Source organism: Mastigoproctus giganteus, chromosome 5 (assembly GCF_048544385.1).
Source record: "Mastigoproctus giganteus isolate SK-2022 chromosome 5, ASM4854438v1, whole genome shotgun sequence".
NCBI classification, from domain to species: domain Eukaryota; kingdom Metazoa; phylum Arthropoda; class Arachnida; order Uropygi; family Thelyphonidae; genus Mastigoproctus; species Mastigoproctus giganteus.
Genome location: NC_143579.1, coordinates 196876718 through 196902816, shown reverse-complemented (window position 1 = coordinate 196902816; position 26099 = coordinate 196876718). Strand labels below are relative to the sequence as shown.

General features: G+C 40.1%; 1 protein-coding gene across 1 annotated transcript in view; it reads right to left on the bottom strand.

Annotated features, from left to right (window-relative positions):
• LOC150085976 (lysosomal alpha-glucosidase-like) overlaps positions 1-26099 on the bottom strand; it is a 140631-nt gene that overhangs the window by 52051 nt on the left and 62481 nt on the right. Inside the window, exons 10-12 of the mRNA XM_090373628.1 lie at positions 12375-12488; positions 11583-11667; positions 7239-7371 (exon numbers count right to left, since the gene is read on the bottom strand). Coding sequence (XP_090229754.1) covers positions 7239-7371; positions 11583-11667; positions 12375-12488 — 332 coding nt within the window. The remainder of the gene's footprint in view (positions 1-7238; positions 7372-11582; positions 11668-12374; positions 12489-26099) is intronic.

The window sequence follows — 26099 nt, the reverse complement described above, 5'->3', positions numbered from 1 at the left end:
AAACTAAATGGTATAATACTACGCAAAATTTACCAATCTGTCGACAGGACCTATCTTAGGCCTAGGCAAACTATGGCAAACTATATTAGGCCTATGTATATATGTATCTGTGTAGGGCGGCACCTGGAACGTTAGTTCATCTCCTCCTCGTTTTACTTTTTAGATACAGGACTCTGTAGAAATGGCCAGAAATGAATTGGCTGTTTGGTTACCCGGAATCAGCAGGTTGGAAACGTGCCACCACCACCATCGCGGAAGGTAGACCAGGGGCTACCAGCCAGCAGTAGCAGAAGAGAGGGACGCCAAGAGCCCAACAAAGTTCGAGCCTATCTTAGGCCTAGGCAAACTATGGCAAACTATCTTAGTCCTAGGCAAAGTACGGGAAATAGGCATGTGCCTAGGGCCCATACTTGGAGGGGGCCGGTAAATGGTAATGGAAACAGCCAAAATCGAATCGGCGATATCCAGTAGCGTAACGACGAGCATGAGTGCTCGTGTTCCTTATAAAATTTGCAAATAAAATATACTTTCGAATTGTAATGTAGCTTCTAGTCAAAATACGCGTGCTGCCAATATGTTCAGATTTGTATATATTTCCTTAGAAATATATGCAGATTTATTTGCTTTACATTTTTATATTAATTGTGTAATCCTAATTTTCTGAGGGCCCCTATGCCCTATTATTTTACTAATAAAGTAGGGCATATGGTCCGCGGAAAATGTTTTGCCTAGGGACGAAATACTCCAAAGAGTATTTGGGCCCCTTTAAAAATGTTTATTATGAACCATAATAAACATTTTTACAGTGGCCCCAAAAAAAACTTTTGCCTTGGGTTCGCATATCCACAAGTTAGGCCCTGCCTATCGAACGTTTATTATTAAAATTGTACAAAAAAAAAAAAAAAAAACTTTGCATTAACGATAAAAATGCGATACTGTTAATGTAAGAGTAGCTACTCTTTTTCTGTACAATTTTCGAAAAATAAATTACCAGCGGTTAAGGTCAGCCCTCTTTCACACCATGAGTGAAAAAGGCCTAGGTTAGAATATTTATAAGCTTTTTCCCACTCCATGGCCGAGTTAATCGGTGCCTCAGACTGTTTGCAATCTTGACCCCCCAATATAAACTAGACCTTTTCATCCAGCAAAACAGGCATATCGATGGATGCCTCATGCTCATAATTGTCCCAGTGCAAATATCAAACACAAAGTACCAGTTTTTTAATTCCAAAATAAATTGTCAACTGAAAGCAGTCGGAATGTAACAAAGAAATTGTGTTTTTTTACAGAATTACAGTTTTCTTGTAACCATATTTCCGTACGGTTACAATTAAACTTTGGCTTTAGTTGTTAGGACAATGCTACTAAAAATGATGGGGCTCACATCTGGTGAGTATGGACTTGGCACACCCAGGGTCCTGAGCTGAATATAATCATTCTTCTCTTTCTTGGTGATTCCTTTCTACATCTCTCACATGGTAACTCGGGAATTATTATTATTATTTTTTTTGGTTGTTTCAGCATAAGCCTCAGGCTTCCTTGCACCATATGGCTAATTATAATCATAAATAATAATAATTAAGTAGAGCAGGAACCGGCAATCTTTAAAGACGAGGCCAAATTTACCGATGTGCGCTAGGATTCCCAAGACTACCTAAAAACGGCATTGGAAATATTCACGACACTGTATAAGTGGATGATGTCCATGTTCCTCTGGCACCCTGCCGTGATGGGGTACATTGTATCATACCTTTACGTACAATAAAGATTAATTTAATTTAAATGTTACGTACACCATTTACTGTCGTTAGACTCAATATTAAATACGAAAACGACAGAATGTTAACTGTATAAAAAAATTGTTGCCATTTTCGGTCGGTGCCTCCGTAGCCAGGTGGGCAGGAGCAACAGTGCGTAGCACACGCTTGATTAGACCGGGGTTCAAACCCGTTACCACCAAATACGGAGGATGCGGAAAGGTCAGGGAATGACCACCGCATATCCGCGGAGCAATATGGCCTTAGTTGCTAATGCTAACAACATTTCGGTTAACTTTTTTTTTTTCATGTAGTTTGTAGGAATTAATTTCGGAAGCTACAGAGGCGGATCAAGCCAAGTGGGGCCCCAAGCGGTAAAAATTTCGGGGCCCTAAGCGGTAAAAATTTCGGGGCCCCTTTTCCGAATTATGATAGTTTTTCTTACAAAAAACTCTCATTATGAAAAATAGCGACCTGTCAGGGCAATTTGCTTTTTAACTAAAAAAAATTACAAACCTCAAATTTTTATTTTATATGTAGCCCTCTTTCCGTATATCATAAATCGTATTTAAATTTAAATCAAATTATTATTTTGGGAGGGGTCGATTTTTTTGTGTAATTAAAAAAATATATATTTACTTAATTTTTGCCTATTTATGCTATAATAGTTTCATCCCCTGATGTCCAGTTAAAAGTTAGAATCCCGCCAAAACTCAAATAAATTCCCTTCAAAAGCTTAAATAATACCGCGTTATAGGACTGTTGATTGTATACAAAAAAACATAATTTCCCTCGAATCCCCTTAGTATTCCGGGCCCTACGCGGCCGCTTATTCCGCTTACCGCTTAATCCGCCTCTGGGAAGCTACTAGGTTTTTCATACCGATTAAGAAATGTAGGTTTAGGCCTAAATGGATGTCAGATGAACTAATGAAACTCGTGGCAGAGAAGAAAAATGCATGGGATGCATATAAATTATCAGGCAACATAGAAGCCTATGGCAGATATAAGCTAGTCTATAATCAAGTCACAAAGGAGGTTAGGCAAGCGAAGGCAGATTACGAGAAATTTTGGCAAAAGATGCTAAGAAAAACAGAAAGGATTTCGTTAGTTATATAAACTCTAGAAGGAAGGGATTGAATCAGATTGGTCCACTTGACATCGATGGTTCGACTGTTGTTGTCTTGCACAGATAGCTGATAAACTGAATGAGTATTTTGCATCTGCATTCACACACGAGGAGTTATTAAGGGAGGGAAATGTCTGAAGTTTATCAAACTGTAACAGGGTGCTTAATGATTTTGTAATAACTGAGAGCAAAGTGGAGGAGAAATTGTTGAAGTTAAACATAAGAAAAGCACCTGGAGTTGATAGGATCTATCTAGTTTACTGTATATACTGTACTTATATTAAAGGAGGCGGTAAAGGAAGTAAGCAAACCCTTAGCCGTAATTATGAGAGCATCCTCGGACTCAGGGTAAGTCCCCACGGACTGGAGATGTGCAATTGTATTCCCAATTCACAAAGGAGGATCTAAGAGTGACACAAGTAATTACAGACCTGTGAGTTTAACTTCTGTTCCGGGTAAAATAATGGAGTCACTGGTTAAAGATGCATTGCACGATCATCTAGACCAGTGGTTCCCAAACTTTTTTTGCTCGTTCCTCACTTCTGAGTTTCATTCACCTCTGTGGACCCCCCATATTGTTTAATTATAATAAATGTAATATTTATAATTAATATGTACTTTATCAACCGCACTTTTTTATTTATAACATGTATTATTTGTTTATAACATAATGAATATTAATAATAAAAAAGCGGTTTATTAACTGCAATCTTTATTTATAATAGAATTTTTACTCATATAATATTTTGTTTATTCATAGTATACAATTATGCTCCTAACAAAAATATTGTCCCTTAGATTAGTGAGATTCTTGCAGACTGCACTAATTTCTTTTTTATATTAGTAATAATTTTATTTAGAAGTGAACTTTTCGTGGCCCACTTAACAGTTTCCAAGGCCCCCAATTTTACGACTTTTACCTATCCCCCCCCCCCTTTGAGTGGTTCTCAACGGGCCCCCAGGTATGGGCCCCGTTGAGAACCACTGATCTGGACAAGACTGCAGCAATAATTCAGACACAGCATGGTATTGTTAAGGACAAGTCTTGTCTGACAAATTTAATTGGATACTATGATGTGGTTACAAAGAACTGAATCCAAAAAATAATTTTGATGTCCTATACTGTACTTGGATTTCAGGAAAGCTTTTGACACTGTTGCGCATGGAAATGGAAGGCTATTGTAAAAATTGGCTCAGAATGGTATTAAGGGTAAGTTGCTACAATGATATACAGGAATTTTGCTAGAATTGGCGAAAAGGAGGTGATTACCCTTTGCATATGGCAATGGTCAGGCTACGCCTTGAGTACTGCGTACAGGTCTGGAGGCCTTATTTTAGGAAGGATATAGAGTTGCTTGAGCGAGTATAGAGAAGGGCAACAAGATTGGTGAGGGGAACGAAAGGGTGGTCTTACGAAGAAAGGCTTAAGTTCTGCAAATTGCAGCGTCAGGAGACTAGGCACCTGCGAGGTGATCTGATTGAGATGTATAAGGCCTTGAATGTGTTGAGCAGGGTCAATTTTGATTGGATTCTTCCTCTTGCTCAGATTACGAACCTGAGGGACATAAATTCAAATTGAGCAAAGACAGTTATAGAATAGATGTGCGGAAATTTGCTTTTAGCCAGCGGGTAGTTGATTGCTGGAACAAATTCCATCTGTCGTTGTGGAAGTTGATAGCTTAAATAAATTCAAGGAGGAACTGGACAAACGTTTAGAGCAGGGGTGGGCAACTTTTTTCGTCAGCGGGCCGAATGAAATTTTCGTATCATGACGCGGGCCGGAATAGATTGAACGATTTAACAAAAAAAATCGGAACCAAAAAAATGTTATATTACTTGAATTACCAAATTATTAATGTATTTTAAAAAAAGTAAATACAATATTTAAATAGGAGTCGGTTATACAGATAAGAACAGATAGGTACAGATAAAAACTACAATTTGGAATAAACATTTTTATTGTTATGATAACAAAGTAAATGCAGAAAACAAAAACTTTAATGTGAGGGATTACATTTGGAATGTTCCTGATTTAGGATTTCATCAAAATTGGGATTCAATTCACTAGTGGCTATTCGTAGAACTGCTCCTAAATTTTCATCCGTTATTCTTGATCTAATTTTGCTCTTTGTATTTTTCATTAAAGAAAATGTAGTTTCGCATAGTTATGTCGATCCAAAGAATGCCAAATATTTCTGTGCATTATCCAGAATATTTTTAAACATTTCTGGATTTAACGAGGCATAAAACTCCGTTATTGTTTTTTCAGCAAATTGATTCTTTAATATTAAATTTGATTGTAAATTTATCAGTTCCAACTGGATACAAGGTGGTGCATCATTGACATTAAAATTAAATGGTAGGCTTACTAAAGATAGATCTTTAGAAATTTTCTGAATATCATCAAATCTTCTTGTAAATTCATTAAATAAGTCACTTATTATAGCCTCATATTTCTTAAAATCGGCACATTTCAAGATTTTTTCTCTTTTTTGTAAGATTGGAAAGTGAGTTAACTGTTTATTTTGAAATTGTTGCGAAAATAACTTGAGTTTTCTCGTAAACGATGTGACATTTGTATACATATCAAAAATAAATAGTCCTTTCCCTTGTAATAATAAATTTAATTCATTTTGATGCGAAAACATATCAACGGAGAAGAAAAAGTCCTTCAGCCATTGTTCATCTTTTAATTCACAAAATTCATTCAGCTTGTCCTTAGCATTTAGAAGTTTACACTTTCATCCAACAAATCATGAAATCGTTTTAACACTTTTGCAAGACTAAGCCATCTTATGTCCGTATGGTAAGGAATATCAGTAAAATCACATTCAATTTCTTTCAAATATGTTATGAATTTCCGGTAGTTTATAGCTCTTCCACGAATAAAATTAACTACTTTCATTACAACCGATATAACATGCTTCAGTTTTAGAACTCTTTTGCAAAGGGTTTCTTGATGAATTCTACAATGTAAGAAAATTATTTCTTTTCCTGGAATACGCTTTATTTCGCCGCTTATCCTTTTTAATAATCCAATGTTTTTTCCTGTCAAACTAGGACACCCATCGGTTGTGATGTTGACAATTTTGTCCCACTTTATATTATGTTTTTGCAAAGCTTCTTGAAGAGCTATAAAAAAATCTTCGCCAGTCGTTGAAATTTTTTTCATAGGATATGCAGAAAGTAATTCCTCCGTAATTTCAAATCTATGATTTATACCTCGAATAAAGATTAAAAATTGACTCGTATCGGTAATGTCACATTGACTCATCTAAAGCTTGTGCATGGTAAGTAGTCTTCCAATTTTAATTTTAATTGATCGCATAAATTACTTGAAATATTATCAATTCGTCTCACAAGAGTTCTTCGTGACAGAGAAATTTTTTCAAACGTCAGTTTTTTTATCGGGACATTATAATTCAGCAATATCTATCGAACATTCCTTCACAAATTCCCCGTCAGAAAATGATTTACGTTGTTTTGCAATCTTATGTGCAACAACGTAACTAGCTTTTGCCAGAGCTCTATCTGTATTTGACAAAATTTTCAAAGTATTTTGTTGCTTACGTAAACCACATTTTAAATTTTCCGCTTCAATTTTCATTTGTTCCGGTGAAAATAGCTTATATTTTACGAAATGTTTTGTTGAAAAATGCCTTTTTAGATTATATTCTTTAAAAATGGAAATAGTTTCGTTACAAACCAAACAAACAGGTTTATCGTCTATATTTGCAATTAAATATTTGAATGTCCAATTATCATTGAAAATGCGGCATTCGGCATCAATTTTTCTTTTTTTTAATTGGTTCATTTTATGAGCTATAAATTATATTAAATTAAAAATTGTAATAATTAGAAAAGGCATAAACTGACTTATAAATATCTCGCACCAATATTATTTTTTTCAATAAGAAGTCAAACCCAAAGGAACTTCGTTCGATCGATGCTACAATAATAATTAGGAAATAATACTCTTTGACGCTGCGTAGAATCACCTGGTTAACTGCGCACTGCTTACTGCTGTACGCTGCACTGACCGCGATTCCCGATTGAACCGAATTAAGCCGAATGTTTACGGCGAGTGTAGTGAGGTATGGGTTTTCTATATTTATGCATTTACGGAGGGATCCGGATTCAACATCGTCGCGGGCCGGCTGTTGCCCACCCCTGGTTTAGAGGGAATGGATGTGTGAAATGTTTTTTTTTTGGGCTGATGCTACATAAGCTTGCTTTCTTGCATCACATGCCTCCGTTACTACTACTACTACTACACTGAGCGTGATAATTTCTCAAGTCTTGAAATCGCTTATCATTTCCCGTATTATGGAATTCGAAAATAAGAAGACTTACTTGAAAGTGACTTCCGCCTCAAAGTGGCCATAAAGGCTGTGAACATTATAATGCATTCCATTCTCCTGTTGGGCATCCATGCATATCGTTTTTTCGAAGAGCTTCTGGTTTCCAATTGACGAACCCAAAACACCTATCGAAAGAGCAAGTAAATAATGAGAATGGCCATTTGGTTTAGATTATAAATAGTCTGCAATTTACTGTAGAAATGCTATTGTGTTAAACGTATTCTGTAACAATGAGCACACACAGTATCTGTAAACATTAAATACATTACATGGATGACAGCATTAGAATAAATACTCTGTTTAGCAGATCTTCGATTATTTATTTATTTATTGCTCTACTCAAGAGCCACCCCCTGGACAGCAGTATGCTAGGGGGAAAATATTTACATTCAGAGGTTAAGACAGGGACATGTGTCCGGCCGTTACATGGAGCACATGTATGCTTAACTCGAATGGTACAGAACTTACAGTGTTTATTATTTTACATACTTGAAAGTTGTGCAATACCGAAGTGTCCCGAATTAAAGGATATTATTTTATCAAAAGTGTTATAAATTACAAAACCATGAGAAATATGTACAAAAATATAAAAGATTGAGGCAGTTCATCACCGGTTGTTGCCCGTGGTATCTCTTCAATCTTGACTGTCTTAGTACTCACAGCCAGGCATCTTTGGAGTAAGAGATTCTAAGAGAGAGGACCATTGACGGCTTCACTTTATTTTATTTTTACATTCATCGTGTCATGGGAAGCATTGTCGTGGCAATTTACCTTCTTGTGGTCTGTCATAACTGTAAGTTTATATATATGTCCGTTAGCTTCTGGCGTCTGTACATATGCTGCTCGCAGAATTTATCCAGGTCGATGGCTAGGTTGTTGATCAAATCTACCGTGTTTCCTGGGAACATGCGTCTCAAGCCTTTCAGTTTGTTGAAACTGTGAGCGGGGGAGCCTTGGGTCCACTTCATTTCTTCCGGCAATGCGGGGAGTTTTTATCAGAACAGTGATGTCAGGGGCGTCGAGTCGTCCTGTGATTAGTCTGGCAAGTGTAAGAAGGTTTGCTGCCACAATCTGTTGTTTCCGTGGGGTGACTTCGAGATTTATATAGAGTTGGGCCTAGAAATGGTGTACTGGTTGCCAGTCTGCCAGTTGAGCCATTTCAGGAGCCAGTATTCCAGGCTGAGGAACTTGTTGAAGTGTGTTGTGTGAGCAGAGGACCAAATAGTTGCTGCATAGAGAGGTATAGGATAGAGACATCGGACAACATATTTCTTTACCAGTTCGGCGTCATGAATTCCCATTAGTTCCTGGCGGATCGCCCACATAGTGGAGTACATTTTTGGTTTTTGCGCTGAAGAGGTGAACCTGGAATGTCAGCCCCTCATCCCATACTAATCCGAGATCCTTGTGTGCTTTAACTTTCTGAATGGGTGATCCATTGATGGTAAGATTGATATCACTGTCTGACTTTTTCCAGGTGAAAGACATTTGAGCTGTCTTTGCTTGATTAATTTGTAATCCGATGTAAGCCAGATATTGTTGGAGGTTATAGAAGGTTTACTTGCCTGCAAGGTAGTATTAAGAACCTGACTTTGGTCAGATGTGATGTAAAGTTTCAGGTCATCAGCGTATATTGGAAGTCAGTTTGGGATGCCAGGATGGGCTAGATTGAGATCTTGATGTGAAGAACGATGAAAATCCAGCGTCCGGAGCACAGGCTATTGACTCCTGGTCAGGTTTAAGCCATGTTTCTGATAGACAAATTACATCCACGCTGTTGGACAACAGCAGTTGTTCGAGGGTTTCAAGCTTATTGCGGAGGTTCCGGACATTTTGGTAGAAAACTCTAAGGGTGAGTTGAAAGGGAATTTTTATAAGTGCTGATCTATTTGTTGATGCTTTTGAACACCTCAACGGATTAGGCCTAGTGGAAATTATACTGTTAATTAAAGTGATTGTAAAGCAGGATTATGAGGTGTCACATCAGTACGTTTATAAGTAGTAGCTGGGGCGAGAAAGTGATTGGAGCTGGACATGTGGTGCAGTGGTTTTTGACAGACACTAGTGCAGTTTCACAATTAGTTAGTCATGCAGGGGGGAGCTGTGTCATCCTTCGGTTTTGCTCACAAGGTGAAGTTGAAGTGGATGGTTTTGGGTCTTTCGATTCATAAAAAGGCCTGATTAGAGTGCCAACTGAACTGACCACACAGATGTGGATGCAACAGATCTGAATGCCCGACTTTCGCAAACTACTCTAAAGGACGAGTAATTCGGCGTTTTCTTGAGTAAATTTGCGGATACTTTGGTATGTAGTTCTTTACTCATTGCCAGCTCAATATCCTCAGCAGTTGTCAGTGGCCTCAGTCGGGAAATAAAAAGGCTTCTGTGTTGGGAGGTGGGAGGCTTGCTCATTGATCTCAGAATAGAGGACGTGGAGGTACTAATCCAGGGTGACTCTTAATTTGAAAGGGTGACCCAGAGAAATGAGGGTTCTGATTAGCTGTCAATTCAGGAGTGAAACAGAACGAGTAGCAGCGATCTCAGCCCAAGATTGTTTGTTCATGACTGATGAGCAATGGCTGCCTGGATTTTTTCGAATGAGGTTGCTGTGTGGATTTTTGTCCATGAAGGTAGAGATGTTGCCGCGTTATCGATTTCGATACAGAATCGAGTTATCGATTCTGTAATATCCATGTTAGGCAAAGTCTCCTGTTGTGTTTCTTCTGTTTCCTCAGGAGTTACCTGTGTTGCGTTGGAGTTATGCAAAATATCCTCTGTAGGAAGGTCTGTGTTGTGAATAGTAGAGGTATGGCTTCAAATGCTTCACAGATCCATGTGCGTCTTTTTTGTTTATTTAATTTCTTTTGTGAGGGGGTAAGACAGGAGCTACAGATTTTCAGGTTGCATCGACAACAAGTTAAACCAGCTTCCTTATTTAATTGACAGATGGCACACGTGGTTGGGTGCTGAGTGGATTGTTCGTCTTGCATGCAGTTTCTTATTTTATTCTCCTGTTGAATTTTGAGCACTTAGAATCCGATTGCGTTATACAGCAGATACTGTTCAGTGAAAGGATTGTATTTGTTTACGCCCTGTCTTGCCAAAGGAAATCGAGGATGGGGAGGCTGCTATTGTTGGGATAAGCTTCTTGAGGGGTGATGCTCTTGTTCTGACCGTGATTATATCCGTAGGTTTTGTGTCTTGTTATTGTGGTATATTCATAAGGAGGGCAAAGACAAAGCAGTGGGCGAGTGGCTAATATAAAAAAAATGATAAAAGTTTACCTGTTGGAAGATCTTCTGTGGAAAAATTAGTAGCTGACGAGCGAGTCTTTCCTGATCAGCACAGTCTTTTGATGGCGTTCTTACGTGAACTAAAACTTCTTAAAATTATGGATTAAAGGTTGTTGTTGTTTGTTGTTTATTTAGTTTTTAGGAGCATTAGCAACTAAGGCTATATTGCTCCGGGGATATGCGGTGGTCATTCCCTGACCTTTCCGCATCCTCCGTATTTGGTGGTCACGGGCTCGAACACCGGTCTAATCAAGAAGCGTGTGCTACGCACTGCTGCTCCTGCCCACCTGGCTACGGAGGCGGCCATGGATTAAAGGGGAGCACACAAATAATCGACCGCACTGTGGACAGCCAGCCCGGATTAGTGTCAATTCGTTATAGTGCAAATAAAATTTTTAATGTTCTTTTATCGATAGTTAATTTAGTCGCTTTTTTAATTTCTTTATTTCATTGCATCAAGGTCTTAAATGTTGAAAGTTTTCCCATTTCGTTCACTGCATTTGAACTGTTGTCCGTGGACCCTTGGGAAGGGTGAGTGGAATCGGCAAGATTTTATTTTCAATACAGTAAACTATATTGCTGATTATTTGTTCATGAGATTTTAATTTCTTTTTCTTTTAATTTTCGCGTCATAAACTCGGTTCGTAGTCGTGATTTTTCGAACGATATGTGATTAATCTTTGTAAACGTTCGGCGTGGCATTCGGCAATAGACAGTGGCGTATCCAGATATCATCGTAAGTAGGGGCATGGCGAGCAGGCTTTTGAGTTTTTTTTTTTTTTTAGAATGCCTCCTGCGTTCTTTTTCTTTCATTTTAAAATTTTTGGTTGGGGAGCATATGCCCCCTCTGTCCACCCCTGAATACGCCCCTGTCCGTGCCGTATTTTCGGATATCGTCGGCAACGATATTTACAAAATTTTCACTGTGGCCGCACTGACATTCACGTTTGGCAACTCGGTCACTCTGATTTAATTACTTGAAAAACAAATTTTTTTTATTATTAAGTTTTTTTTATTGGTAATACTGTATTTTCTCAACTTACCCACGGCATATGGCGGATAATTCCAATTATTCTTAGCACAGCCATTAACTGAGCCCTCTACAAAGCAGGACGGTTCATTCATATCCTGCAAATATGATAAAGAATCAATAAAAAATATATTAAGTATTAGGATAATAGGAGGGTATACTGCTATAACTTATGAACCATTTTTTCCTTAATCCATTTTTTCCTTAATTTTTCCTTAATGAAAAAAAATTCCCCTAATGCGCTTGCATTAGGGGAATTTTTTTTTTTTTTTTTTTTTTTTTTAACTCTACTTTTCCTTCCTTCACGTTTTACAGCCACTTTCTTTTCGTATTGCGCTATTTCTGCAATTTAAGAGCACCTTTCTACGTTCTTTATCGTAGTGGTGTAGCTAGAATTTTTGGGTCCCTATTCAAAGACCATCGAAGCACATCAAAGATCATCGAATTTTTGTTAATATAAAACTCCAGTGCCTTTACTTACTCGTAAAAATATTTATGTGTACACTTTAAGTAATATTTAACAAATCTAAACTAAAAAAATAAGCTACAGCGTTATAATTAGGTTAATTCAAAAATTTGATTCTAATTTAACAATTCATCTTCCTTATCTTTATGTTTTCAAAGCCACTAGTTTAGCAAACATAATTAGTTTTTTGACGTGCATTTTGGAGGCTTATTTTGTGTTCCAATAGCTAGTATAGTGCGATCATTTAATCTGGTTTTCTCTATTAGTCCGTTTGTAATTTTTCAATATGCTATATCTATACTATATCTATATGTCAGATTCTATATCTGTTTTACTTACAATCCAAAGGCCGTCGTACTCAACTTGTTGATAGAGATCATTGCATTGTTTGTACCAATAGTCCAGTGCTTTGGAATGGGAGAAATCCGGATAGTAGGTATGCCCAGGCCAGACCTGATAACAAGAACAAGAAAGTCGAGATTAGGTATCGCATATTACTAAACCAATTAGTGCTTCCTAGCCATATACACCCTCTATATTTATCGAATAAAATTCTGACGCTAGTGTACGTTAACACTGTTTACTTATCGTGTCTTCATTTGCGGGATGTTTCTGATTTTTAATTTATATAATATGAAACATAATACAAGATAAACCAGGGCCGGTTCTTGGGAATACAGCAAGCGCAATGCATCTAGGGCTCCGACCTGAAAAGGACCCAAAATTACAACGGGGATAGATGTTCCCTCAATTCAGCCATGAATATGACCAAAGTGAACTTTGGGGCTTCTCCTTTTTATTTATTTATTTATTTTATTTATTTATTTTTTTTTTTTGTTCATTCCGAAATAATCAAACACCAGTTTGTGCATTCATTCGGAACATAAAAATTATGTCGTTTCTTTGAGCTTAGGTCAGTTTGCGTTGAAAAAATATTAAGTAAACTAATTTTTCGGAAATTAAACTTATGCAGAACAAACTTCTGTATACGAGTATAATTAACCTTCTACCGGGCGCGATAAAAATATAACATTAGCAGGCATGATGGTGGACTTTTCCACCATTATTACGCCAGTTATAAAGACAAGAAATAATTCAAATTGTTCACTTTTTGAAGCCACCTTTATTTTTCAATCTGTTATGAACACGACTGTGAAAAATCCATTTTTTGTATTGAAAACGTATATTTTTAATTATTTTTAAATAAACATGTCTAAATTAGCGTCAAAGCAACTACATTATATAAATAAATTATATTCCTACTGTAGCAAAATAATCAAGATAAATGAATAATAATATTTAGATTAGGTTATGTGAAAACTTATAGGATAGTCAGAGAGTTCCTCGACCATAAGTAACACCAGCCATAACAACTACCCTGTGTACTTGGTAGCAATACCCGTCACGAGGTGGAACCCCAATCAGGGAGAAATTGATAATAATAATAATAAAGAACCCTAGGCAGTACTAGAGACCCCAACCCACAGGCTGTACTGCGACCGCGCCATAATAACGGACAAGGCAATCCCGCACAACAGACCAGACAGAACCATTGTCGACAAAAAAGGAAAAGTCTACCTATCTGATTGATATAGGGTGCCCAACACTGGCAATCTCCAGGAAACCCACGAGGAAAAAATCAGAAAGTAAACTAACCTAAGACAGAAAATCAAAGAGATGTGGTATATGCAACAAGTAACGGCCATCCCGATCATCATGTCAACCACCAGTATGGTGCCAAAGACCCTACATAACAGCCTAGCAGCAATAGGTCTCCCAGAGAACACCTACAAGGAACTCCAGAAAGTCGCAATCCAGAACACCTGTAGGACAGCCAGAGAATTCCTCGACTATCATTAACACCATATATAACCACCCTGTATACTTGGTAGCAATATCCGTCGCAGGGTGGAACTCTCAATCAGGGAGAAATAATACAAGGTGTTTCAAAAGTGATGGTCAATAATTTAAAGGTGAACTGTACAGACTACAATATGCAATAGACTACAACTGTACAGACTACAATATGCAACAAACAAGTCAATGATGGGGCCCAACCGTACAGAATTGGGCCCCATCACTGACTTGTTTGTTTAGGTTAGGTTATGCTCATTCTTTCCCTTTCCCCTCTCTCAATGCTCTGAGATGTAGCAGGCATACTAGTACTTGTCAAACGATAGTCAACATGGAAAGAGCTTACAGCAACGAGGAGTATGCGGACATGCACTTCATGTATGGTAAAGCCAATGGCAGTGCACTCGAGTTGCAAACTGCACGTTTGTACTAAGAAGCATTTCCACGTCGAAGGCAGCCAGCCCAACAGGTGCACATTCATCAGGGTACATCAACGCATGGGCTCTTCGCACATGGAGTACGAGCAGGTAGGGCTAGAAGCATAACACTTGATGTTGAGGAAAGGGTGTTAGAAAGAATAAAAAAACAACAAAACAACCTATTATTTTTAGGCCACCCGAATAATTAAATTCATCTGCCTTGCTGTGTGTCTTATGTCTGTTAATTGCGTGTGTTCTATGGTGAATTTGGCTGTTTTGCTGGACAAAAAACCCCAGTTTCCGGAGGGAAAACGTTATCTACTCCTGAGACGGACTAATTCAGCCACGGAGTGAAAAAAGCCCATTAAAGTTCTTCGCGTCATGGACGGGATTCGAACCCGGGCCTTTTCCACCCGGTGTGGGGATTAGAAAGAATAGAGTATGGAGTATTTTCGAGTCTAACGGCACCACATCTCCCCGCATGTTCTTTGTATCGAGGACATTATTATTATTATTTTAGGGTTGCCCGTAATTAAATACATTAACCCGTATTTGTGTCTGGAAATTGCGTATGTTCTATGGTTGATTTGCCTGTTTTGCTGGACGAAAAAACCCCAGTTACTGGGGAGAAAAACCTTGCTATCTACGCCTGAGACCAACTAACTCAGTCACGGAGTGAAAAAAGCCCATTAAAGTTCCTCGCGTCATCGACGGGATTTGAACCCAGGCCTTTTCCACCCGGTGTGGGGAGGACGGTGACGATACCACTGTGCTACACGCGCAGACTGTATCGAGGACAGTACTCTATCAAAGCCAGAGATTTAAAGTGTGTGGATCATGTGTTGTGTAATATGTTGCCCTTTGTTATTGTGGCTTGTTGGCCGCCAGGCCCCTAATGGGACCCGACGTTACCATACTCTACCACGGGGAGATCAGCCAGGTGAATCCATTTATTCATTTGTTTCTCTGGCAGATCCTGCGACTACTTTCCAGAGATTTCGGTGGCTAGGACCTTAAAAAAAAAAAAAAAAAAAAAAAATGTATACGGTATATCGCGATTCAGTTTTGCCTAATTAATTCATTTTAAGAACGCAAGTTAGGTTTATACGCTGAAAGGATAATATTAGTGCCTGAAAAGTCGGGCTAAATTTTTGATGTGCGGGACTGTGTGCTGTGAAAGATAAAAGTAAGGGGGAGGGGAACTGAAGACAGGGAGATAGAAATAGAAATAAGGGGTCAATAGGGAGAATGGCTCTTTAATCAGTGGGACATGCCCATGTCCCACTAGAAAGAAAAGAGGGGTGGCAAGGAGGAGAGGAGGCAGGCAAAGCCGCCCCCCAAGGGTTCAAGGTCTTGGCAGTTCTGGCCCACGTTCCCAGCTGCTTCGTTCAATTGTTGCCTGGTTGGGTTTCACAGTTATCATTGTCCAGCACCTCCACGGGTCCATCTTGGACCCGTGGAGGTGCTGGTGGTGGCGGCGGCAGGGTTTTCCTCCTTGTGAACAAATCTTGGGCAAAGCTAGAGAGCAGGTGTAGGTGTCACTATCCTCAAGTAGGTATTGCTCCTGCCCCTTTGGGGTGAAATGCAGCTGAGTTATAAGTTTAGATCTTAGATCCTCGTATATCAGGCAGTCATGTATCAGGTGGTCCCAGGGCTCCTGAGCACCACAGGCTCATAGTGGGTTGTCAGAGATCCCAAGAAGATTCAGCTTGCTGCGGAAAGGGCCATGGCCCGTGAGGAGGTAGGTCATTAGAAGACCTGGGGAGAAGGGGGCGATGTGGGGTATGTCTTAGCAATGTTTGAGAGAAATTTCCGGGTGATGGCTCCCTTAGTGGATTCAGACCACCTTGTCTGCCATATTTTTTGGAGATAGTTATTGAGCCTGGCTTTTTCCAGGGATTGTGCATTGGCTGGGTCCGAGGTGAAGCCACGGAAGGTGGTGGAACGTCCTCTTCCAAGCAGATATAGAATTCCAGCTCGAGCGAACTCGAGGTTCAGGGGCAGGAAGCTAGTAAGCACCTGCAGGGCATGGGTACTGGTGGTGCAGCACGCCCTGGAGACCATTAGGATGATTGGCCACTGAATGATGTTCAGTTTCCTGCTGCCCACCACTGTGGCAGCTCTGTGAAACCAGAGACTGGAGCCATACGTGATCGCAGGTACAAACGCTGCTTTATAGTACAAAGCCAAGGTACGCTTCTTTAATCCCCACTCTCGACGAGTTACCCTAGCAACCATAGACGTGTAGTTTTTATCTTTTTCTGGAGATAATTTAGATGTGGGATGAAGGAGAGGTTTGTGTCTATGACAACCCCAAGGAGCTTCAGATCAGATACCAGTTTGATTGTTGTGCCATTAATTTTGATTTGTGGTGGCCTCCGGGGATCCAGATGTCCCCTGAGCAGGATGGACTGTGTCTTTGTGCCTGAGATTTTGAGACGATGTTTCTGTACCCAGCTCTGCAGGGTAGTGAGTGCCCTGGTGCCTAATTGCTCCAGCTCTGCTCGGGAGTCAGCAGCAAAGATAAGGGAAAGGTCATCCACGTAAGCTAGGGTCTGTACTCCGGCTAGATCTGTGTTGAGGAATTCATCTAAGACACAATTCCAGTGTATGGGTCCGAGGATGGAGCCTGCGTGCTAGAAAGAATAGAACAAAATCCAGGAATTTCGACAGGGAGGGTTGCTCTGCAAGAGCATGTACTGAGTCATAGCAGTGTATGGCGAATTTTACATCGCCACATACTGTACCCCTACCATATCCGGCGTGTACATGGTCTCAGCAATACAGACTACCCTCCCAGAGTACTCCCACAGTCAGTGGCGGATCTTAGCAGAAAATGTGCATTATCTCGAAAAAGGTTCATTTGCGGCCCGATATTCACTGGGACTTTTTGGCTTATTTTAGTTTGTACTTTTCACCTACTTTGCTTCTTTTCCGGGGATGCCTATTTCTCTCGTCCCCTTGCTTTCTATCCAATTTCCTCTCCCTCCATTTTCCATACTACTCCTTCTATATCCCTTTTCCTTTCTTTAAATACCTTGGGCTCCCAGGCTTGCCTGATAGCTCCAGTAAGAGTCTCAGCTAGAAAGTGGAACCTGGCGGCCTCCACGTGGCTAAGGTTGGGAGTCAGTTAGGCAGGGGACCAGGTGTCCCCTGCTCCCTGGCTGCGAAGTCGCCAGGTGCCAGCACTCAACATTCAACATAACAAGACACATACTTACACACTTACATATATACACTTGCCGGCCTGGCCTTTGCCTTTTCAGATGCTACAGCGGCATATAGGGGAACCCTGGAGACTTCAATTAAAACAAACACACCTTGACACCTTAGCCTTGTACTTTTCACCTTTAAATTATTGACCATCATTTTGAAACACCCTGTATAAGAGCAACAAATAATAATAATAATACCTCATGGTGAATATGGAGCCAAAGGAGGAAGAACATACTACTACAGAACCAGAGGAGGAAGAGCAAGAAGAAATACAACCCAGAGCAGCTGAAGTGGACTGAGACGAGTTCATGATATCCAGAATGGAAGACGAGTAAAAGAAAGAAGGCCCTAATCGAATTACAAGGAATGGACCCCACAAAGACCCACGTGATACCGAAGCAGAGGCCCAATAGAAGCCTGTGACGAGTCACAGACTACCTCAGTCGGCAAATAATATCACATTACTTCAACAACAATGGTGCAACACTGGAGGCCATCCACACAGCGGTATATTGTGCTGCATAGCAGCCACTAGGATTAATGGATGATAAACGAGAGACCAGCAGCAGAACCTAAAACAGAAGGAACCTCAAGCTTGGGAAAGAAGACCTCACCAGAAGATAGCAGAATTAAGAATCAAGATAGGTCAATTTGCCCAGTACCAATAGGGGTAATAGGAGTAAGATATTGATTGGAAAAGTGAAGAGCATCCTCAAGAGAGACAGCGTCCACAATTCAAATTATTATGTTAGGGTCATCCATAAATGATTACATATACCTATATATGTATTTTTTCTGTAAATTGCATATGTTCTCTAGTCGATTTATCTGTCTTGCTGGACGAAAAAAACCCAATTTCTGGGGAAAAAAAACCCTTGCTATTTACTCCTGAGACCGACTAACTCAGCCACGGAGTTAAAAAAGCCCATTAAAGTTCCTCGCGTCGACGACGGGATTCGAACCCGGGCCTTTTCCACCCGCGCAGACAGCGTCCACAAAAAAAAAAAAAAAAAAAAAAAAAACAGTTTCTGGGGGAGGGACCCTGCTATCTACGCCTGAGCCGACTAACTCAGCCACGGAAAGACAGCGTCCACAAAAAAACCCCCCAAACTATTATTTTTAGGCCACCTGAATAATTAAATTCATCTGCCGTGCTATGTGTCTTATGTCTGTAAATTGTGTGTGTTCTCTGGTCGATTTGCCTGGACGAAAAACCCCAGTTTCTGGGGGGGGGGGGAGTGAGCCTTGCTCTCTACGCCTGAAACCGACTAACTAAGCCACAGAGTGAAAAAAGTCCATTACAGTTTCTCGCGTCATCGACGAGATTCGAACCGGGGCCTTTTCCATTCGGTGTGGGGACGACGGTGATGATACTATTGTGCTACCGTGCAGACGAGACAGCGTCCAGAGCAACCACGAGACCAAAAATCAGAGAATAGGAGAATACTTGGACACACTGAATCAGAATTCTCCCTTGCACTCAGCAAGAGACTGTGCCGATACAAAGGGAGCTCCCAGAGGGAAATAAACAACCGGAACTTCGATGAGGACCAAAGAGTCTTCTACAGAAGACTCGGAGAAGATGAGAAAGAAGGGAACGGACCACCCGAGCAGAAGATCATCGAGGAATTCTGTGGCAACATATGGAACAGGAATCAGGAAAGTAAGACATAACAGCCAAGCCTCCTGGATAGAACTAGAATGGAAGTAAACCAAGGACGTATACGAGATGAGAGAGTGGGAGGTTCGAGGGGAAGAAGTAAAACAGTCGACCAGGAACTCCCACAACTGGCAAACTCCAGGAATACGCTGGTGTTCGAAGAAAGTGCATTACCCCTTAAAATTGTAATTTTCGTCCGAATAACGTCCAATCTGTAAGAAATACGACAATATTTCTTACAGATTGCATCAGATAAGATTGACACGCATTTCGTATCGCGGAGTAGGTCACCTGCAGTTTATAAAAGGTTCCGTAAATGCCAGTGGATACCTGGCTATATTAGAAGGCAAATTGCTGCCAACCATTAGAGCCCATTCCAACCTGCCAAGTAACTGCATCTTTCAGGACGACTCTTCTCCTTATCATCGGGCGAAAAGTATAAGTAGGCACTTCTGTAGTTACTTTAGCTTTCATTTCTGCATTAGAGGTTCGACAGTAATGGGTTTACATTTGTTACAGATGAAAAAATGGTTGGAAGAACGGTCCATTACAACTGTTAGCTGGCCAGGAAACAGCCCGGACCTGAATCCTATAGAGAACTGTTGGCATCGTGTGGAATCTGCAGTTGCCAAAAAGAAACAAAGACCCTTCGTGAACTTCACGAAGCCATAATTCGTGTTTGGAACCACGAACTATCAGTTGGTTATCTTCAGAAATTGATCAATGCCTCCACGGTGTGCTGCTGTCATCATTGCCGGAGGCGGTTCAACTAAATATTAGTTTGCACCTGGTGACCTTTACATTTTGTCTTCCATTTAAAATGAGAAACTAAAGCAAATTGAGGGCTTCTGATAACATTTCAGCCATAATTGTCGTGTTTACCAAAACTGTTGAATGAAGGTTGCAAATGCTCATTTTGGAATATTTTGAGAGCACCTGTCAAATGTTACTTAGCTTTGCCTTAACTATTAATAAATCTTTCTAAACCCACTTCACCATGTTGGGCACTTACAACCCTTGTAGACAAGAAGGAAAAGGCTACCTATCTGATTGACATAGGGTGCCCAACACTGGCAACCTCCAGAAAACCCATGGGGAAAAAATCAGGAAGTACACGAACCTAAGACAGGAGATCAAAGAGATGTGTCATATGCAACAAGTAACGACCATCCCGATCATCGTGTCAACCACAGGTATGGTACCAAAGACCCTACATAACAGCCTAGCAGCAATAGGTCTCCCAACGAACACCTACAAGGAGCTCCAGAAAGTTGAAATCCTGAACACATGTAGAATATTCAGGGAGTTATACTGTGGATTTTAGTGTTTTGCACCAACCTTACGTAAAAATAAAAACACAAAGGAAACTGGACTTTTAATAACTGTGTTTATATATTATAATGACCTGTATTTACAATAAATTTAACTTTACTTTATAAATTTAATTTAACACATTTATAAACACATATATAAACACAGTTATTAAAAGTCCAGTTTCCTTTGTGTTTTTATTTTTACGTAAGGTTGGTGCAAAACACTAAAATCCACAGTATGAATATACCCAACCTCAGAGGCCTATTTGAAGAATTATTCAGGGAGTTCCTTGACCAACAGTAATACCAGACAATAACCACCCTGTGTATTTGGTAGCAGTACCCGTCACGAGATGGAACCCCCAACCAGGGAGAAATAATAATAATAATTTCTTCTTATTATTATTTTTTTATTATCATATCATTTCGGGTTTGGCTGCAAGTCTTCCAGAAATTATTTTGTCTTACAAAATCAAACGAGGCTGTTCGTTTATCACTTGTTTTATTTTTTAATGAATATGATAAACTAAGGGAGACTCTCACAATTTTTCTCTTCACGTTTTTATCCGTGTCGTACTATTTTAATGCCAGTAAAAGATAGGAGAAGTCTTATTGTTTAAGGTTATTAGGTTATAGTACATAATTAAAGGTACAAGGAACGTTTCAATAAAAACATTCAAATTTTGGTATTTTTCGCACTATCCAAGAACGCATGCATACAATCATATGGGTAAGATGTCCCATATTGGCGCCTCCGTAGCCAGGTGGGAAGGAGCAGCAGTGCGTAGTACATGCTTCTTGATTAGACCGGGGTTCGAGCCCGTCACCACCCGATGCGGAAAGGTCAGGAAATGACCACCGCATATTCCCCGAGCAATATGGCCTTGGTTGCTAATGCTCCTAAAAACCAAATAACAAACGTCACATATTATTATATATATATATATTTTTTTTTTTGAGTGCTCGTTTGGAGTTTTCTACATGTAGTGTACATTGGAAAGTCCGCTAGCACATATGGTTACTGCTGCTTTAATCCCGAGTCTTCTCAGTTGATAGTCCCTGCAAAATTGATCAGGAATGGAATTTGGAAAATCTGGGTTTCCCCCCCCCCTATATTGTATCGTAATACCTTATATTGTAATACTGTATATGATCAACATACTCTGTTATTTTCTGCTATTAGCAATTTTATATCTATTACTACCCATTTTTTTCATCGGAAAATTTTGATATCAACTTGTAATGCCATCGTGTTTATGTATATCAATGTTCATATATCATTAATGAAAATTGAAAAGAGCAAGGGTTCTAGCACAGAAACCTGAGGATCCACTAAAGACAGTGGCTCACCGGGAACTTTCCTCATTCATATTCACTCTCTCGTGTAGTTAACTATTTATATCTGTTGTTTCGACCTGCCCCTGTTCATCTCTTTTTCCAATTTATGTTCAAAATATTCATGTGAGACTGTGTCAAAAGGCTTTGTAAAATCCAAATCCTGTGACTTTCTGTCCCCTTCCTACTAGCATTGTAGTACCGCGCTTTTAAGTTTAATTTAATTTAGTTTTAATGTTTACTAATGGTGATGTCCCAATTTAATAATTGCGACATCACCATTGTATAAGAGCTACCACTTCTATATAGCTGCGTAAGGCTTGGCAGGTCGGCAGCTTAAATCCCTAGCCCGGATAAATAGTGAGGGTTGACGTCAGGAAGGGCATTCGGTCGTAAAAACTATGCCAAAACAAATTGATGGAAAGTAGATGTGTCAGGGCTACCGAACAAAGGACGGGTCCGGTTAAAGAAGTTAGTTCAGTTAGAGATGAAGAGGGAGTTTAAAAGTGTTAGAATAGGGACATTGAACATTGGGACGATGAATGGAAAGAGCAGAGAGATTGTGGATTTGATGCAAAGAAGAGTGAAGATCCTATGCCTACCAGAGACTAGGTGGAGGGAAAATAAAGCAAAAGAGTTCGGTGAAGGGTATTAGTTGTTCTTTAGAGGAGCGGATGAGGAAGGAAGAAATGGAGTAGGTATCGTAGTTGATAAGGAGTTAAAAGATGGAGTTTGTGAGGTTAACAGAAGGAGTGATGGGATTATGAGCATCAAGCTGGAAGTGGGTGGACACTTGACCACGATAGTATGTGCGTATGCCCCACAATTAGGATGCGGGAAAGAAGAAAAGGACAGTTTTTGGATGGAAATGGATCAAGTGGTCATGGCAATACCTGAGAAAGAGACGATGATCGTTAGGCGCGATCTAAATGGTCATTTAGGAAGAGGCAAGAGAGAGGAAGGAAGAGTGTATGGAAGGTGGAGTATTGGGGAAAGAAACAGAGAAGGGGAGAGGATAGTAGAACACGCAGTGGCATTCGACCTGGCGATAGTTAACACCTACTTCTAAAAGAAAGAAAGCCAGCTGATAACATACAGGAGTGGGGAAAGGACAAGCCAGATTGACTATATCATGTGCCATAGTGGGCATCTAAAGGAAATGAGGAACAACAAGGTGATAAACGGAGAAAGTGTGTCTGCACAACATAGATTGCTTGTGGCCGATTGGAAGGTTGCAGTGGACAAAAGTAGGAAATATTTAGGACAGAGGGAGAAAAGGATAAAGTGGTGGAGATTGAAAGAGGAGGGTTTGAGGAAGGAGTTCAGGGAAAAGGTGCTAAAAGGAATAAAGTTACCGGAAGACGTGCAAAAGTGGGGGGAAAACAAATAGTTGTTTCTTAAGGAAAGTTGGTGAAAACATCAGGAAAGCGGACGCCGGAGGGAAAGGAGGCTTGGTGGTTGAACGAGGAAGTGCAACCGGTGATAAAACAAAACAAGGAGATGAAGAAAAGATGGGATGTAACAGGTAGCCAGGAAGATAAAGAAGCATATACAATAGCAAATAAGGAGGCAAAAAGGGCTGGGGAAATAGCAAAGGCGAGGGCAGTGGACGAGGCCTATGAGGAACTGGAAAGGAAAGAGGGAGATAGGCAACTGATGAGAATAGCCAAAGCGAGAGATAAGGCATCGAAGGACTTCTCATCAATAAAACAGATAAAGATGAGAGGGGAGTGGTTATACAGAACCCGGAGAAGGTTAAGGAAAGGTGGAAAGACTATTTTAAGAAGCTATTAAATGAGGAAAACCCAAGAGCACTATGCGAGGATGGAGAGATGAATGTGAGTAGTGGAAGGCATAAGCAGGAAAGAAGTGGAAAGCGCACTCAGAAAAATTAAGAGATGGAAAGCAATAGGTGCTGATCAGATACCAGTAGAGGTATGGAGTAGTGTGGAAGAAGAAGAAGGGATCGATATCCTATGGGACTTGATGGAAAAACTGTGGCAGCAGGAGAGGATACCCGATGAGTGGAGGGAAAGTATACTTGTGCCAATCTTTAAAGGAAAGGGTGATGTGCAGGAATGTGGGAACTACAAGGAAATAAAGTTAATGTCTCATTCGATGAAGATCTGGGAAAGAATTGTGGAAGGAAGGTTAAGGCAGGAGACGGAAATAAGAGAGGAAGAGTTTGGTTTCATGCCTGGAAGAGGAGCAACAGATGCGGTCTTTGCTTTAAGGCAGGTGATGGAAAGATACAGGGAGATGCAAGTAGAGTTGCACATGGTGTTTATAGACCTGGAAAAAGCATACGATAGAGTGCCCAGACAAGAGGTATGGAGATGTATGAGGGAGAAGGGTACATCGAAAAGTACGTAAGGCTTGTGAAGGATATGTACGAGGGAGCGGTGACTCAGCTTAAGAGCAGTGTAGGTATGACTGAGGGGTTCTCTGTAGAAGTTGGACTGCACCAGGGATCAGCTCTCAGCCCATATCTGTTTGATCTGGTAATAGATGTGTTGGTGAGAGAAGTGAAGAGTAGAGCACCATGGAGTATGCTGTTCGCGGATGATATTGTACTGTGCGAATCATCCCAAGGAAAGGCAGAAAAGAAATTGGAGGAATGGAGGAAAGCGTTGGAAGATAGAGGCATGAGGATAAGTAGAACAAAGACAGAATATATGGTATTGAATGGAGAAGTTGAGAGTTCTATAAAACTGCAGGAGGAAAAGCTACCATCTGTTTCGAAATTTAAGTATCTGGGATCGAACGTGAGAGGGACGGAGGATTGAGTGCAGAAATACAGCACAGAGTGCAATGTGGATGGCTGAACTGGAGAAAGATGAGTGGGGTGCTGTGTGATAAGAAAGTTAATTGTAGAATGAAGGGGAAGAGTGTATAAAACTGTGGTTAGACCCGCATTGATGTACGGTGTTGAGACATGGGCGATTACAAGGGCCCAGGAGAAGAAGATGGAAGTGGCGGAGATGAGGATGCTAAGATGGATGTGTGGTATGACGAGGAAGGACAGGTTAAGAAATGACTACATTAGAGGTACGGTTAAGGTGGGGCCTCTGAGTAAAAAAATACAGGAATCTAGGTTCAGATGGCTTGGCCTTGTGGAACGAAGAAGTGAGGAGTAGGGAAGAGGTGTGAAAAGCTGGAGGTGATAGGGAAGAGGAAGAGGGGGAGACCTAAACTGAGATGGAAGGACAAGGTGGCAGAGGATTTGAAAGAGAGAGGATGGAGGAGAGAGGAAGCCCTGGTTAGAAAGGAATGGAGGAAGAGAATTAAGGAAGGGAATGCCGACCCTATATGAACGTGGGAAGAAGGCGAGGACAAAGAAGAAGAAGAAGTTTTAATGTTTCGCTGCCTTCACCACGTTTCCATTTCCCTCTGTAATCTGCTGTTTGTACTGCGATTTACAAGAGAGAAATTGAACGATACAGTTGTACAAGCCCTTCACAGTCAGAATGAAGCCAGAGCTTGAGTCTTTCTGCATCATTCCTCATACCTCTTCTCGAACTTTTTCTTAAATGTTTCTTAGAATCTTCATGATGAAACCGAGAGGTTTCATTGTGAAGATTCTCGTTTCCTGGTATGCTGATTACGTGGCTGGTCCACTTAAACCTGTTGCTTTTGAAGTTGGTTTTTGTTTTTTTTGGTCCAAAATCTTTATGGCTACTTATTTTTAAATATTTGAGCTTCTTTTCCTCTTCTACGAATCAAAAACCTGGATAATGGATCTTAATCCATTATCCAGGTTTTTGATTCGTAGATTATGATCCCTCTGATGGTGGTTATTTGTAATTTAATTTTTGCATTTCTAGACTAGATGTCAGTATGGATTTTAAGAGGGTGTTCAATGAAATCAGTATAGTGATCTATTGCTCTGTAACAACAGATTTGAATAGCTGTTTGAATTTTATTTTGGTTTTATTTTCTAATTTTTAATTGTTCTCTTTTTGTTCTTTATTGATCTTAAGCCCCTTCGCTCAGTTGTTTCAATTATTTGGTTGAACATCATTTCCAATTTCCAAGCAAAGCCGAATCATCTGCATAGTCGCGACATGCCTGCAATTTACTTAAATTATTCCTATTTGCAAAATGTTTACCCAAATATCACAGTTAAAAACAATATGTTAAACAACTTCAAAATTTTCGAGTTCTTTTCCATTGAGATATTATTGTAGGTGCTAATCTTATGATGCATGGTAAGGGCTGGATTTGTGTGGCCCAATTGCTCCGGGGCCTCCAGATATCTGGGGGGGGG